Here is a 16,707-nt window from a genome sequence, read left to right as displayed (position 1 = left end):
TATCAGAGAACTGGGTGTGTGCACCTCACTGCTTTTCTTCATGCCGTTTCTCCCCCCTGCAGTGTTTTCTACCCTTGTTTCCTAAGGCAAATACTACTTCCTCGGGGAAGCTTCTCTTGATTGCCTGTGCGCTGTGCTAGGTCGCTCAGTTGTGTCTGACTCTTTGTGACCCCATGGGCTGTAGCCTGCCACGATTCTCTGTCCATGGGATTCTTCAGGCAAGAATACTGGAGTGGGTTGCATGCCTTTCTCCAGGGGATCTTCCTGACCCAGGGATTGAACCCGTGTCTCTTATGTCTTCTGCAGTGGCAGGAGAGTTCTTTGCCACTAGCCCCACCTGGGACACCCTCTTGATTGCCTAGTCAGAGTAATTGTTCCTTTTTCTGTGCCCAGAGCACAGTGCTTTTTCTGCTCTTTAGCATTTATTTTGTTCTCTTTTATAATAGAGTTTTTTTCATGCCTTTCTTTCTGACTTGAGCTTACTCATCTTGAAGCCATGGACCATTTTTTTTATGCTTGTCTGTTTGCTTCGTGTAACATTAAGTACAATAGATACCATTTAGTGAGCACTTAGCAGTATTTACCCAAGGAAGCTCTAATCCCCTCTAACTTTTTTCATACTTTTCTAGAAGAAAAGAAGAAATAACTAGTCACCCTCCAGAAGAGGACAAGTTCCAAGAGCTCAAAATGGCAACAGCAGACGCAATGTGAGTATTTGTGAATGAAGTTTTATAGTAAGTGAGAATGACTTTTTGAAATCATAAGTAATAGTCCTGAGATAGTATGGGGCAGAGGTACCTTCACTGGGAATTGAAATTCAAGAATTAGTACTAAGTTAATATTTTCTGTGTTATCTTTATACCAAGATCATTTTTATTTAAAGAGTTGAAAAAAAAATATTGACAAGTGACATTTATTCAGATAAGTAATGTTGTCTCTGTTAGGCTTATTTAACATGAAACAATTTGTTTTTGGAAAACCACATAAAACATAAGTTTCATACTTGTCTGTCTTGTATAGGACCAAGCTACAGGACCCACTGGTTTTGTTTGAACCGAAGTCCCTGAGAACGGTTTTAAGGGAGTGGCTTTCACAGTTAGAAAAGACATTTGCCATGAAGGACTTTTCAAGCATTTCAGATACTGGCAGCTCATCCGTGGAATCAAACCAGGATATGCTATTGCTTGATGAGTCAAAAAAGGGAATGTTAGGTGAAGAATATGAAAAAGAAGAAAAGGACTCTTTAGGCAATGAAGAAACTATTGATCAAACAGCATGTGAATCTGTAAATAGTCTGAGGGAGCCCTTGGATGATGACCTTTTTCAAGTATGTTCTCCTTGGAGTATTGCAAACAGTCTTCAGAAGGATCTGGCTGAATTGACAACATTGTGTTTGGAACTGAGTGTATTGAATTCTGAGATCAAAAGTACGAGTGGACATGGCGACCACACTTTGCAACAGTGCTCTCTTGAAATGCTGACTTGTCAGTTCCTAAAGAAGTACTTTTTTCTTCTGGACTTGAAAAGAGCAAAGGAGAGCATCAAGCTGAGTTACCCTGAAAGTCCTCGTGTTTGGGATACTTTTATTGAAGGATTGAAAGGTAATAATCAGATTGCCTTACTAAAGATAAAATTTGTGTAGAGGTCAATAGCATGTTGACATTTTTAAGTTTAAAGAAAAATATTTAAGTAGAAAATCATGTCTGTTCTGGTCAACCATTCGTTTAGTTTTCTACTCAATTTAATTTTGTTTTCTGTTGAGAGTGTTCCCTTTTTTAAGAAATTGACCTACAACTCAATTTAGTTTTTAATAGTTTTTGCAGCTATTATAAGAAATTGGTTTTATTTTTCTCACAGTCATTGAGAAAATGATATAGCAGTGTTGGAGAAGTTGGATTTAAGCAAAATTTCATAAATGCTGATGTGTGAAAACCAGAAAATCCCTAATGTAACTTACTGATAGAGAGATCATATGTCCTGTTTATTAAGTACTTACATGTGCTAGATATTAACACTAAACCCTTTTCTGGCATTGTTTCATTTCCTCCTTCCAACACTTGGAGTGGATCTTTAGTAGGTGAGGAAAGTAAGGCAGAAAAAGATCATAATAGCTGAGTAGGCTCAAGTGCTGTGATACTTCATAGTAATGCAGATAGAATAGTTTATTTCTTGCTAATATATCCACCTAGGACAGACGTTCCAAAAGATGGATTAGGGATACCAGTTCTAGAAAAAAAATTATGGAATTTGGCATTAATGGTACTTATGTACCATGTATATATACTATATATATACTATGTGTATATATATATAATAGCTTATATATGTAATATGGATAACACATATAAAAAGAAGGCTTTTTCAATAGTAATAGTCACTTACATATTGGTTATTTATTCCTTTGTCTTATTGAATATGCTTTGTCTCCCAGTTTGATTTTCAGGTTCTTAAAAGCAGAGATTGTCTCTTTTGTCTTTTTTTGTCTCTCCTGTGATGCTTTACAAATGTTGTTGGGACTTTCACACAGTAGGTAGATGACTAGTGATTGTTGATTAATGTGTTCATGAATTAAAGTTTTTTCAGCTATGAGATGAAGGGAAAAGGGTGTGCTTTGTCTTTTAGAAATGGTGAGTTCCAGTCCTACACATATAAAGATGGAAGAAGGAGACCTTCCAACAAGATTAAAGTTATTGGAGGACTTGGTTCCTTTTGACAGTCCTTTGTTGATTGCATATGCTACCCGGTGAGTGGTCCTATATATTGTTCATATGCATTAAAGCCCAGGTGTTTTCTTGGTCTTAGTCTCTAAAGTTTTCCTCTATCACATGTTAAGCAGCTTCTTGTTAGTATATTTATTTTCATTTCTAATAAATATGTAGATAATGTAACCAAGTTATATTATCTTACTGAAGTTGGAGACTAACGTGTTTTGTTTTTAAATGCAGATTGTATGAGAAATTTGGAGAATCAGCCCTTCGATCCTTAATCAGGTTTTACCCATCCATTTTGCCTTCAGATGTCATGCAACTTTGTCATCATAATCCTGTTCAGTTTTTGGCCTATTTAGACAGTCTGGTGAAATCAAGGCCCGAAGATCAGCGGTGAGAAGGAAAGAATATTTGCAGACTCTCTCTCTCTTTTTTTAAAGACTTTCCTTTCCCTTGTGGCTCAGCTGGTAAAGAATCCACCTGCAATGTGGGAGACCTGAATTTGATCCCTGGTTTAGGAAGATCCCCTGGAGAAGGGAATGGCTACCCACTCCAGAATTCTGGCCTGGAGAATTCCATGGACTGTATAGTCCATGGGTTTGCAAAGAGTCGGACAGGACTGAGTGACTTTCACTTTCACTTTCTCTTGATAGAGTATTGTTTCTCTCATATAATCAGTTGAAACATTTTTACTATTAGTTGACACAGAATTGAGGTACCTGCTGTAGAAGAGGAGGATTTTGGCAGTCATGTACCACTCTTTCACGATTCACAGTACACGTCACAAATGTGCACCTAACCACACTTCTCTTTCCTGCCTCTCCCTCAGAGATTCTCAGATCAACAGTGTGAAATTAAACTCCCGCTTCAGGGCCTAGGCTAAGACTGATAAACTTCCTTGTTTTCCCTGCCAGTGAGTGGATTTTCTGCTACCTTTTTGTGATGATATCCCAGCTTTCTGTGGGTGACTGTCAGTTCCAGCTCTCTCAGCCTCTTTGGGCTGAGGCCTCTTTTCCTATCTTTCCATGGCAGTAAACACACATGTCCCTAGGTTATTGAGAACGGCAACTTTCCCCTCCCCTTTTCTGATTGGCTCACATTTGATATACTGGTATTTCTTTCTTTCTTTTTTTTTTGGCTCTTTGGTGTTATCTTGAGGCTCAACTGTTCATTTAAAAGGCTATTAGATTTTCACCAGCATTTCTATACATCTTGTAGAGAAGGTTTTTCAAGTTGTTTCGTCCACTATATTGATCCCTTAATAACGTTTTCTTCATATCTGCACATTTTATTTTTCCTTTCTCAACACGAATATTGGTGATTTTTCTCTCCAACTTTCATTTCTCTTAGGCCATCCTTCCTTGAGTCCCTTCTACAACCAGAGTCTTTAAGGTTGGATTGGCTGCTATTGGCTGTGTCCCATGATGCTCCCCCAAGCACCAGCACTATGGATAATGAAGGAAACCCCAGGTATAAAGGAGTCATTTCTAAGCTTGGCTGCTCCTTTGGAATGGAACTAGTTTATTCACATAGAGCATTCTGGGCTTATTTTAGGAACAGCTGTGGAAGAGAGTTACCCAAATCATGTTAGTAATCAAATTGAGTGTACTGCCTAGTAGTTCTGAACATTTGTTTGAATCACAGACCCTCTGAGAATCTGATGATTCCTGTCAGAGAAATACACATTCATGGAGAATATTGCACATGATTTCAGAGAATTAAACTTGGCCTCTGAAACTCTTTTATGGACCAACATTCAGAACTCTTGGTGATTAAACCTGTGTTAGAGGGAAAAGTGTGTGCGTATTTGTTTGCATGTTTTCTTCCTAGAAATTTGCCAAGGGATTTCTAGACAATACATAATCTAGGAATTTTTTTTCTTTTTTAAATTGTGAAAGTATGATAACACCTTTATAGGAGACTTGGAAAATACAGAACAAAGTTACATATAGTTCCACTATATGTTACAATTATTTTTTAGTTGGAATGTCAATATCAAACTTGGAATAATTAATAGAATGACTAGAAAAGTAGAAGGATTTAGTAGACCTGAAAAGCACTATGAACCAATTCAACATAGTTAAGATTTATACAATTTTCACACAACAGCAGGGGACAAATTCTATTCAAGTTCCCAAAGATTATAAACCAGGAGACACTGGAACATATTCAGGGACATAAAACAAGGTGCAAAAATTTCATGGTCTAAAGGTATTGAAATCATAGAGTCTGTTCTCTTATCACTGTGAAATTATGTTAGAAAGCAATATCAAAAGATATTTGAAAATAACTCATGTATTTTCAAGTGCAATATGACATTTATCAAGAGAGATTTTTGACTCAGCCATTGAAGGCCTTAATAAAGTTAAAAGACAGAAAAGACATAGATGGTGGTTGCAGAGGAGAAGCATTTAATGAGAAATTAATATAAAAATGAGAAGTTAATATCAAGGATACTTCAAAAGCCCCATGTATTTGGAAATTAAATGTCCACTTTGGAATGATGAGTGTATCTGAGAATCTGTAACAAGGAAAATTAGAAAACATTTGTAACAGAACAAAAATGAAAAGAGAATTTATCAGAATTTGTTGCATGCAGCTAAAGCTGTTCAGTGCAACTAAATACAATATAGAGTCTTGAATAAGGTATTTAAAAAAACCAAAATTCATAAAAAATACACATTGATGCTTGTAATATATCAGATATATTCCTTATGTTTTCTTCCTAAAGAAACTTTTAAAAGTTCCCAAAATGCCTATCTTACATGCCTAGTAAAAAGGTCTGAAAAGATATAAAATGGCTCTCTGTGAGTGATAGAATTTTGAATTTTCTTTTGATTTCTAAAATGTATAATTTAAAAAAATAAACAGGTATTTGTCATAGGAAAAATAGCAATTTTAATGTTTTGAAAGCCAAGTAGAAATGTTTGAAAAATATAATGATGGAAGAAATAGAATTAAACTCTATCCTTGCCTATTAGCTGATGAATAAGCGTTTTTATAGAGTAATTTCCTATCTAATTTACTGATATTTTTTCAATTCTCAGGCCTCATTCCCACTTGTTTTCCTGGGGTTACAGTCAGCTCATCCTTCTTCTGATTAAACTTCCTGCAGATTTTACAACAAAAGAGAAAATGACTGACATCTGTAGGTCTCATGGGTAAGTGAGAGTTTTCCTAGAAGCTGAGGTTAAGAGTCATTTTAGTTAATAACTTTGTAGTTAAGGGATTGAAGATATATGCTTTGTCATTTTTTTTTTTTTTTTGGCTGAAGTGCTTTTTTGTTTTAAGTGATAGTAAGCATCTTTTTTTGTTTTAAATTCTGAGCATATTTTATTTTGTGTGTCCATGAGACTGGTCCTTGCTTCTCCCTCTCTCCCCCTTCTGCTTAGTCGGTCACTCCAGTTCTCAGGTGTATTTAATTAAGTACCAGGCTGTGTGACACAAGTTGTAATTGATACAGTTTCTGGGAAGGGAGAGATCAGAATGGGCTCAGTAGAACTTCTGGTGAGGGACTCAGGGAGGAGGTGAGACTTGGAGGTAAGTCCTAAGAATGGGGAGGGTTTGTATTTAAAAATGAGCCAGGTAGAGGGCAGGTCAGCTGAGATAAACAGCAAGATCAAGGCCATGAAAACTGACATAGCTTTTTATCTGTATCACTTATTAGTCAGTTATTTATAGCCCAAAGGTGTTATCTCGTGTTATCTTTGACTTCCCCTGGATTACAGTCTTTTGAAGATAGGAGCATGTGTCTTCCTTTTCCCTTGGTGCATAATTCATAAAGTAGTAGACACTTGATGCATATTTGTTCATTGGTAATGAGGGGTGAGACTGGCTAGGTGATGGGTCATGAGATCATATAGGACCTTGAAAGGTGGTTAAAAGAATTTATGATCCGCAGAGACCCTTTTAAACTTTTTGGTACAAAAATGGAATGACAAATGAAGGTTTCTAGTTTCATATGCGAGGAAGATTGGAGACAAGAAATCAAGGCCAACTAGGAACCTGGTGCAGTAATTCAGATGTGACTGAGTTGATTCCAGGGCAACAGAAAGAGCAAAGCCAGTGGGACATTTCAAAGGAACACACAGTGAGCTCTCGGTACTGGGTATAGGAAATGAGGGAAGGGGAAGGTCAAGGAGAACTGCCAAAGTGTGCATGTTTGGGGAAGAAATATGCTCGTTTTGTATTGAACCTTAAAGTTTATAAAGTATATGAGCTTAAACGTCTCAGAGCTGGGGCTTGGCCTTGAGTGCATGCTTAGCTGCTCAGTTGTGTCTGTTTGTGATCCCATGGACCGTAGCCCGCCAGGCTCCTCTGTCTGGGATTTCCCAGGCAATATTACTGGAATGGGTTGCCATTTTCTCCCCTGGGGGTTCTTCCCAACCCAGGGATTAAACCCAAGTCTCCTGCATTGCAGGCAGATTCTTTACTGTCTGAGCCACCAGGGAATTAGTATTTATCACTAACTTTAATTTTCTTTTTTTCATAAGTGCTCTAGTTTCTGAGGGAATGAAAGTATTCTAAAAATATTTTATCACGCTGTCCAGTATGGTAGTCACTAGTCACATGTGGCCATTAAATCCTTGAAATATGTATTGGTAACTGAAGAACTGGCTTTTAAATTTTACTTAATTTAAATGTAAATAGGGAGTTCCCTGGCAGTCCAGTGGATGAGACTGTGTTTCCAAGGTGCAGGGAGCATGGGTACCATCACTAGTTGGGAAACTAAGATCCCACATGCCTCATGGCACAGCCAAAAATAAATAAATGTAAATAGCCACACGTGGCTAATATTACTGTGTTGGACAGCAGAATGCCATGTAAATTCACTGCCTTTTATTCTTCTCACCAACTTTGGTCTCTTTAAAGTTTCTGGCCTGGATATCTTATTCTCTGTTTGGAGCTGGAGAGAAGAAGAGAGGCCTTCACCAACATTGTGTATCTGAATGATATGAGCCTGATGGAAGGGGACAATGGTATGTAAATTCCAGTTGGTTACTCTTGGTTATAGTATTTTAGAAGTCACTACAGACTTTCTAATAAAGAAATGTGGTAATCATTTGAATGATCATATTCTTCATTCTAGCTACTTGTCAAATTTGTGGAGTTTTTTTGATCCTTACTACTTCGTATATCGTGAAATCGTAACTAGAAATAAACTGCAGGCAACTTTTCTGTTTCATGAGTGCCTATTGTGTGAGGCGTTCTACCAGATGCTTTTCCATCTAATTTAAATGAAATAACAAACCTGTGGGATAGTTACTATTACTTCTATTTCACAGAAGCTATAATTGAGGCCTAGAAAAAGGATAGTTTCCCCACAGTCATACACCTGGTTAATGCTGGAACTGGTATTCAGGCCAGGTCCAACCATCTCTAAAGCTTGTGCTCAGGTTTTTTTCTCTTCATCATGTTGCCTTTTTACACAGCCCAGTTAGAGATCATTAAGGTGAACTTAGAGTAGCAGTCAGATTTTCCTAAGCCTTTAAAAGTATTTAGGTACTTTTTTTTTTTTAATTTTCATCAATTCAGTACAGATAAAATGGCAGGAGGCCAGGATTTTGACAAACTGAAGTCTGAGAGTTTATCCTCCACTCAGAGAGGTGGTCTCGGTTGGATTTGTAGTGTTGTTTTATTCATCTCAATGCAGAGATACCCATAGCGTGACGTCAGGATCCTTCATGTAGCAGTGTGACCACCTGCTTCTTTCAGTGCTGTTGGTATAGAAGGAAAGTTAGAACCGAGCAAAGAAACCAGGTGACCGGCAAGGGTTAGCTTCAGATATCACAACTATAGCAATAATAACTGAAGATACCACCTAAAATTCTTCCCACCCAGATACAAGTACTCTTAATGTTTTGTTAATATAATAATAATAATAATAGCTGGTCTTACCCTTGGTATATTAAATGAGGGTCTTTTCTTGACATTTCTCTCTCCTGACTCATTTTATCACTTTAAAGCTTGTTGATCTTACTGCCCAATATATATCTCATAGCTATTTACTTTCTTTTGTTCTGCCACCATCATTCTGGTCCCAGCTACTTGTCTAGATACTATAATAACTTAATAATTGGACATCAGATTTCTATTCTTACCCATCTTTAACTCATTTTTCTTCTGGGTCTTTTTTTTTCCAATTAAAACTTTTATTGAGGTAACATTGGTTTATAACATTATATAAGTTTTATGTGTACAACATTTTTCACTTTTTTATAATCTAACTGCTAAATATTGAGTTTCCATCTGTCATCAAGTTTGTTCCCGTTTACCCAGTTCACCCTGCCCCGGCTCCACCCCCTCTGCTAACTACTACTTCGTTCTTTGCGTCTACATGTTTGTTTTTGTTTGGTTTGTTCATTTATTTTATTTTATTTTATTTTTTTTTGATTTTGTCTATTCCACCTATGAGTGAAATCATGTGGTATTTGTCTTTGTCTGACTTATTTCACTTAGCATAATACCCTCAAGGTCCATCTGTGATCCACAGGTGGCAGGATTTCTTCTTTTCTTTTATGGCTTAGTAGTCCGTAATCTCTGTGTGTGTATCACATCTTCTTTATCCACTCATCTATTGAGGGGCACTTAGGTTGATTCCACATCTTGGCTGTTATAAATAGTGCTGCAGTGAACATAAGGGTGCATATATTTTTTCCAATTACTGTTTTCATATTCTTTGGATAAATGTTAGAAGTGGGATTGCTGGTCAGATGGTGGGTCTAGTTTCAGTTTTTTGAGATACCTCCCTGTTTTCGACAGTGGCCGTATCAGTTTACATTCCCAACAGTATACAGAGTTCCTTTTTCTCTGCATCCTTGCCAACATTTGCTGTTTGTAGACTTTTTGATGATAGCTATTCCGACGTGTGAAGTGGTATCTCATATGGTTTTGACTTGCATTTCTTTAATAATCAGTGATGCGTAACATCTTTTCTTGTGCTTGTTGGCCATCTGTATGTCATCTCTGGGAAAATGTCTATTTAGCGCGTTTGGTCAGTTTTTCACCTAGTTGTGTGTTTTTGGTTATTAACCCCTTACCATTTTAAATATCTTCTCCCATTTGGTAGATCATCTTTTCATTTTATGGATGGTTTCTTTTGCTGTGCAGAAGCTTTTTATTTTTTTTTTTTAATTTTTTAAAATTTTTTCATGCAGAAGCTTTTTACTTTGATGTAGCTCTGTTTATTTTTGCTTGTTTCCCTTGCCTGAGGAGACCTATTTAGAAAGATATTGCTAAGACTGATGTCAAAGAGAGCCCTGTCTCTGTTTTCTTCTAGTTTAATGGTTTTGAGTCTATTTAAGTCTTCAATCCAGTTTGAATTGATTCTTGTGTATGGTGTGAGGTAGTGGTCTATTTTCATTTTCTTGCCTCATGCAAAAAAATGTCCCCAACAGTGTCCCCAGTGCCATTTATTTAAGACACTATCCTTTCTCTGTTGATGTGTCTTGTTCCTTTGTTTAGTATTAATTGTCCATACATGTATGGGTTTATTTCTGGGCTCTCAGTTTTATTCCATTGATCTATGTATCTGTTTTTTTCTGCCACTACCATGCTGTTTTGATTGCTGTGGTTTTGTAGTATAGTTTGAAATCAAGGCATGTGATATCTCTAGCTTTGTTCTTCATTCAGGATTGTTTTGGATATTTGGGGTCTTTCATGGTTACATATAAATCTTAGAAATTTTTGTCTTATTTCTGTGAAAAAAATGTTTCTGGGATCTCAATAAGGATTGCATTGACTCTACAGCATGCTTTGGAAATACGGACATTTTAACAACGTGAATTTTTTCAGTCCCTGAGCAGGCAGTGTCTTTCCGTTTATTTGTGCCGTCTTCAGTTTCTTTCAACTGTGTCTGATAGTTTTCAGTGTATAGGTTTTTCACCTCCTTGGTTAAACTTATTAATAAATAAATTATTCTTTCCGTTTTCATTATAAATTGAATTGTTTTCTTACTTTCTCTTTCTGCTAGCTCATTGTTAACATATGGAAATGCAACAGATTTTTAAGATAATTTTTATTTCGTTACTTGTTAGCTGTGCTAGGCTTTCACTGCCGCATGGGTTTCTCTTGTTGTGGAGCACAGCCCTAGGCGCCCGGTCTTCAGTGGTTGGCAGCATGTGGGCTCAGCAGTTGCATCTGCCGGACTCTGGAGCACAGACTCAGTAGCTGTGTTGCATAGACTTCACTGCTCTGTGGCATGTGGGATCTTCCTGACCCAGGAATCAAACCCACAACTCCTTCATTGATAGATGGATTCTTTACCACTGAGCCACCAGGGAAACCCCTGCAACAGATTATTGAATGTTGATTTGTACCCTGCAGCTTTATTCGTTTGTTATTTGTAATAGTTCTTGTCTTCAGGGTTTTCTGTGTGTAAAATCACGTCATCCACAAACAGTGAGTTTCACTTCTTCCTTTGCAACTTGGATGCCTTTCATTTCTTTTTCTTGCCTGATTGCTCTGCTGGAAGTCGGACTTCTAGTACTATGTAGAATAAGAGTGGTGAGAGTGGCCATCCTTGTCTTGGTCCTGATTTTAGAGGACTAGCTTTCAGTTTTTCATCATTGAAAATTTTATTAGTTGTGGATTTGTTGTATATGGCCTTTTTATGTTGTGTTATGTTCCTTCTATACCCACTTTATTGAAATTTTTTTTTTTATCATAAATGGGCATTGAACCTTGTCGTATGCTTTTTCTGCATCTGTTGAAATGATCACATGGTTTTCGTCCTTGATTTTGTTAATGTGGTGTATCTTGTGAATTGATTTGTGGACACAACCCTCCTTGCATCCCATGGTGTGTGGGATCTTAGTTCCCTGACTAGGGTTCAGGCCTGTGCCCCTTCAATTGGAAATGCAGAGTCTTAATCACTGGATCACCAAAGAAGTCTTCCTTTCTTAGAGTTTTAAACTCTTTTGTGAAGCATTCCTCTGTTCATTCACTTTTTCCCCCTCTGTTTACTTTTATTCCTGAATTCATTGAACTGCCTTTCTGTTCTTTTTTTTTTGTAGCTCTTTGACTTTCCTCATGAAGGCTGTTTTGAATTTTCAGAAGGCCGTTTTGAATTCTCCTATCAGTTAGCTCACAATATTCTGTAACTTTAATTTAGGTTACTGGAGAAATGTCATTGTCCTTGTGTGAGAAAGTGTTACTATGGTTCTTCTTGATGTTTGATGAAATTGTTCCTCTGCCGGCACCTTTAAGTAACAAGTAACCTACCTCTCTGCTTGACTCTGATAACACAGTAGGTTACAAGGTAGAGGCCTTTCCTTTGTTTTCCAGCAGATGGCGCCGCAGCACACATTTTGGGTTTCTCTTCCCTCAGCTGCTTCTGTTGATGTTTGAAAGTCAGCCCTTGGTGCCCTCCACCGTCTCTGCCATGCGGCCTTCGTCATCACTTCTTGTCCCTGCAGGGCCACGGATGCCTTACTTCTGCCGGTCATGCTGGCATAGCCGCCTGGTGCACCTCCTGTCCAGGATCCCTTGAGTGGCAGGTTCCACTGCTGTTGTGGGGAAGCGGGGAGTAGGGAGGAGTAGCCGTGTCCAGTGCTGTAAGATTCATGGTTCTGCGACTCTGGCGGGGCTGGGGCTGGTGGGGGGACTGGAGTCTTGTGCACCGCCTCCCTTGCCGCTATCAGCCTCTCTCGGCCGGAGGTCTGGGCACTGCGGGCACCATCTCCATTGTTCCTGTGGTTCTGCCGCCTCTGTGTGTTCCCGTTCGCCACCTTCAGCTGTGCATTTGTGTGGGAAATTCTCCAGTGTCTCGGTGTATTGGACACAGGCACCTCTGTGGGCTTGTGAATGTTTTACTGGTTGTAGGATGAATGGGAGAGACAAAGGTAGCTTTTCACTCCACCGTGTTACCGACGCTCAGAATGGTTCTTTTAAACAAAAATTGGGTTATGTGGCTCTCCTCCTTGAAACTCCTTACACTTGACTCAAAGTCTAGATTCTCAAGCTTTTCCCTTATGGCCTGGCCCTGTCATCTCATTCTCAATCCTCACTGACACCTCTGAGTTCCTTGAGTTCACCTAGTTTCTTCCTGTGTCATCTTCCATGTTTCTCTGATCAGAAACGTAAGCTCTTTTACCCCTCCTTCCTGACACCTTCCGTGCATGTATGTCACATGCGTACGGGTCACATGCACACGCGTGGTAAACTTGTCTCATCTTTCAGCTCTTTGCTTAAATGTCACTCTCATAGAGCCCTCCTCTGATCCTAAAAAAAAAAAAAGAAAAAAAAAAACTCTCCAGAACTTGCCAGTCTCTCTGATGGCTCTTTGATCTTTGCGTTTATAGCAGGCACTTCCTACAATTTATGAGCATCGATTTGTTTACGTGTTTACTAAGTTCTTTCTCCGTTATTAGCCCATGAGCGCCGCAGCAGTGCAGGACTCATCATGTCTGTTTCACATCCATGTTCAATGCCTAGCATGGAGTGTGCCCTGGGTTATTACTGCGTGAGCAGATGAAAGAATGTAGAGGCTAGTTTCATGGCTTCTCCTTGTCATGAGCTATTTATTCAACACATATTCAGAAAACAGCTTTGTGTCGGGGTGGTGAGATTATGTTCTTTAATATTTTTATGTTTTGGTATGAAACGTTTTTCCGAATGGTTTCTCCTGTGTGTAGGCAGGGTGCTCAGAGCCCACGTTGTTTCTGTGTGTTTGAGTAGGTTGGATCCCAGAAACTGTGGAAGAATGGAAGCTTCTCCTACATCTGGTGCAGAACACAAGCACGAAGCCAGCCCCGCAGCAGTCACCAGATGGAAACTTCAGCGACGGGCCTTCCCCTATCACTGTGGAGACTGTGGCCCTCCTGTTAGCTAAGGCCATGGGCCCAGACCAGGCCTGGTCACTGCTTCAGGAATGTGGTTTGACCCTGGAGCTGTCAGAGAGGTTTACCAGAACCTGCGATATCCTGAGAATTGCCGAGAAAAGGCAGAGGTAATGTCTGTCTGTCCTGCCCTCGTCCTGCCCTGTCCACAAGCGCTTGGGGAGTGTAGAATCCCACAGATTTTCAGAGGGGACGGGACTGTATAGATCACATAGTCCCAACCCCTCACTCACAGATGAGGGGCCAGAGACTCCTCTGTTGATTTAGGTGATTAAGGGGAGAGGCTAAAGTAATACTTTGTTCATAGACATGACCAAGATACTTGTAGGTTGATGTGAATACCCAAATATGATGTATACTCAATTCTTTAAGAATATTATTTGTACCATATTCCTAATACCAGCAATGCAGGAGACCAGGGTTTGATCCCTGGGTCAGGAAGATCCCCTGGAGAAGGGAATGGCAATCCACTCCGGTATTCTTGCCTGGAGAATCCCATGGGCAGAGGAGCCTGGCAGGCTATAGTCCATGGGGTTGCAAAGAGTCGGACACAACTGAGCGACTCACACATAGACACACACAGCCCTGATCAGCTCAGTCAGTTAAAAAAAATTTTTTTTTAATTTTAAAAAATTGTGGTAAAATACAGATAACATGAAATTTACTGTCAGCCATTTTTGAGTAGTTGGTTCAGTAATGTTAAGTATGTTCGTGTCATTGTGAAGTTAATTTCCAGAACCTTTTCATCTTACAAAACTGAAACTGTCCCCACAATTCCCCTCTCCTCCCTCTGCCCCCGCCCTGGCAAGCACTGTTCTTCTTTCTGTCTGGGACCATAGTGTGTGTCTTTTTGTGGCTGGCTTATTTCACTTAGTATAATGTCCTTAACCATCTTGTAGCATTTGTCAGAGTTTCCCTTTTTTCTGATACTCAATAATATTTCATTGTATGTATATAACTACGTTTTGTTTATCTGCTCATCTCTTGATAGACACTTGGGTTGCTTCTGCCTCTTGCTATTGTAAGTAATGCTGCTGTGAACATGAGGATACAAATCTCTCTTTGAGACCCTGCTTTCAGTTCTTTTGGGTGTTTACCCAGGTGTGAAATTGCTGGATCAGATGGTACTTCTGTTTTTAAATTTTTAAGACACTCCTGCACTAATTTCCATGGATCCTGCACCATTCTGCATTTCCACCAGTAGTGCTCAAGGCTTCCTGTTACTCCGCATCCCTACCAACACTAGTTATTATTTTTTGATAGTTAGCTATCCTAATGGGCATGAGGTGATATCTCATTATGGTTTTTATTTGCGTCTTCCTAGTGATTAGTGGTGTTGAACACCTTTTCATATGCTTGTTGGCCATTCGAATGTCATCTTTGGAAAAATACCTGTTCAAGTTTTTTGCCCACTTTTAAATTGCGTTGTTTTTTGTCATATGAATTCTTTACATATTCTGGGTATTGACCTCTGAGATAAATGATTTGCAAATATTTTCCCTTACTATATAGCACAAGGTGCCGTATTCACAGGATGCCTTTTCACGCACAGTCAGTCAGCTTTTTGAATTCTTTACTCCTGTGAAGAATGAACAATGACAACTAAATTTGCTTGTTTCTTTTCTTTGGGATTTCAGAGCCTTGATACAAAGCATGCTCGAAAAATGTGATCGGTTTCTCTGGTCTCAGCAGGCCTAGCTGAAGAAGACGCAGCAGGGTGTCACGACATGTTGAGAATGACTGAATTGTGCTCCTGAGCCTCCTGAACGCATTTGTTCTTGAAGGAAAGGCCCCACCGGAGGTCCCAGCACCTTTTCGGGAACACCTTCATACCTCTGCATTTGTGGCTCTGTCTGTGACCTCAGTGTTTTTCAACCAAAGTTGAATTTTGAAAGGAATCAGTCCTTGTTTGCTAAAATGAAATGCTCTGGAAGGAAGCAGAATGTGAATATTCCCAGCTGTGCAGCCCTTATGCTGGACAGCAGTATTGTTGGTTCCTTGTTGGTGGACTGGAGGAATTTTTTTCCTATTGTGACTGCCATGCAGGGAGCAAAAGTTTCTCAACCTGTTCACATGAAGACATAGCAATGTAGTTGATAGAAATTGAATTGCTTTCTTATCTTCTCTGGGATACTTGAGAAATTACCAAAGTAAGACCTGGTAGAATGGAATTAACACATAAAATAAGTGAACCACTGAAGTTTCAAATTAAATGTATAAATGAAATGGCCCCGTATTTAAATTGAGCTAATTTAGAATATGTTTTTTTCTAGTGCTTGACATTTTCTAATCCGAACCTATATAAAACTAATTCATTACTAGAGATGTTTTACTCCAGTCTTTCCTAAATAAAGTAGCCCAAAGGAATCATGCACTTTTAAAGGTTGTTTTTTAAAAGCCATAATAAAGGCAGGCTGAGTATTGATAAAGACTGCAGGGAGTACTTGTATTATTTAAGCCAAGTACTAGATTACCATTTTCAGGCTTCTGTATACTTACACAGCATGTTTTATTAATAATAAATGTAAAATCTGATTTAAAATGTTACTTGACTAGAATGTAGGCATGAGGCTCATTGTGTGTAATTTGCAGGAAGGTGTGGTATAAACTCAGTGTGGAATAAGCAAAATGTTGGATACATTGAATGATTCACTACTGTTTTTTTTTTTTTCATTTATAACACAGCCAGAGAGCTAGAGACACAAGTTTCTGTCTCTAACAGTTCAGACAGTTCGTTCCTTCCTGTTAGGAAATCCTAACAGTTTCGGTCACCAGTGTGTGGCAGGGTGTGTGTGTTGTGTGTTTCCCCACACCAAGCAGTTCTCCAGTATCAGCTGAGTGTTCTTTCCACTCATTTGAAAGTTCAGTCCGGAGATGGCATTGAATTCTACAGGTTGAGGCTCATTCCCACAAAACTGCCTGCGCTTAAGACGCCAGTCACAAGTCCAGGTTGTTAACTGTACAGGCGTCCCTCTTTTTGTTGCAGTTTGTCTTGTTGTGCTTCACAGATACTGTTCTGTAATTTTTTTAAACAAATTGGAGATTTGTGGCAACCCTGCATTGAGTAAGTCTATCAGTACAGTTTTCCAACAGCATTTCCTCACTTTGTGTCTCTGTCACATTTTTGTGATTCTTGCAAAATACAGAGTTTTTCACTCTTA

At 38.9% G+C, this 16,707-nt stretch overlaps 1 protein-coding gene across 6 annotated transcripts in view; it reads left to right on the top strand.

Moving 5' to 3' along the window:
• The window catches only part of HPS5 (HPS5 biogenesis of lysosomal organelles complex 2 subunit 2), a 41,132-nt gene extending 24,425 nt beyond the window's left edge, over positions 1 to 16,707 (top strand). For 5 of the 6 annotated variants that reach the window (XM_061167767.1, XM_061167804.1, XM_061167758.1 and 2 more), the window contains 9 exons: positions 630 to 707; positions 1,021 to 1,601; positions 2,623 to 2,743; positions 2,946 to 3,101; positions 4,059 to 4,178; positions 5,756 to 5,869; positions 7,581 to 7,687; positions 13,386 to 13,656; positions 15,184 to 16,707. In XM_061167767.1, the coding sequence (XP_061023750.1) occupies positions 630 to 707; positions 1,021 to 1,601; positions 2,623 to 2,743; positions 2,946 to 3,101; positions 4,059 to 4,178; positions 5,756 to 5,869; positions 7,581 to 7,687; positions 13,386 to 13,656; positions 15,184 to 15,244 (1,609 nt within the window). In that variant the 3' untranslated portion in view covers positions 15,245 to 16,707. The remainder of the gene's footprint in view (positions 1 to 629; positions 708 to 1,020; positions 1,602 to 2,622; positions 2,744 to 2,945; positions 3,102 to 4,058; positions 4,179 to 5,755; positions 5,870 to 7,580; positions 7,688 to 13,385; positions 13,657 to 15,183) is intronic. The other variant, XM_061167795.1, reaches the window with a different exon arrangement.

The sequence above is a fragment of the Dama dama genome, chromosome 2 (assembly GCF_033118175.1).
Source record: "Dama dama isolate Ldn47 chromosome 2, ASM3311817v1, whole genome shotgun sequence".
Lineage (NCBI taxonomy): Eukaryota > Metazoa > Chordata > Mammalia > Artiodactyla > Cervidae > Dama > Dama dama.
Note: the sequence above shows the minus strand (reverse complement) of the source record. Positions and strands in the feature narration are given on the sequence as shown.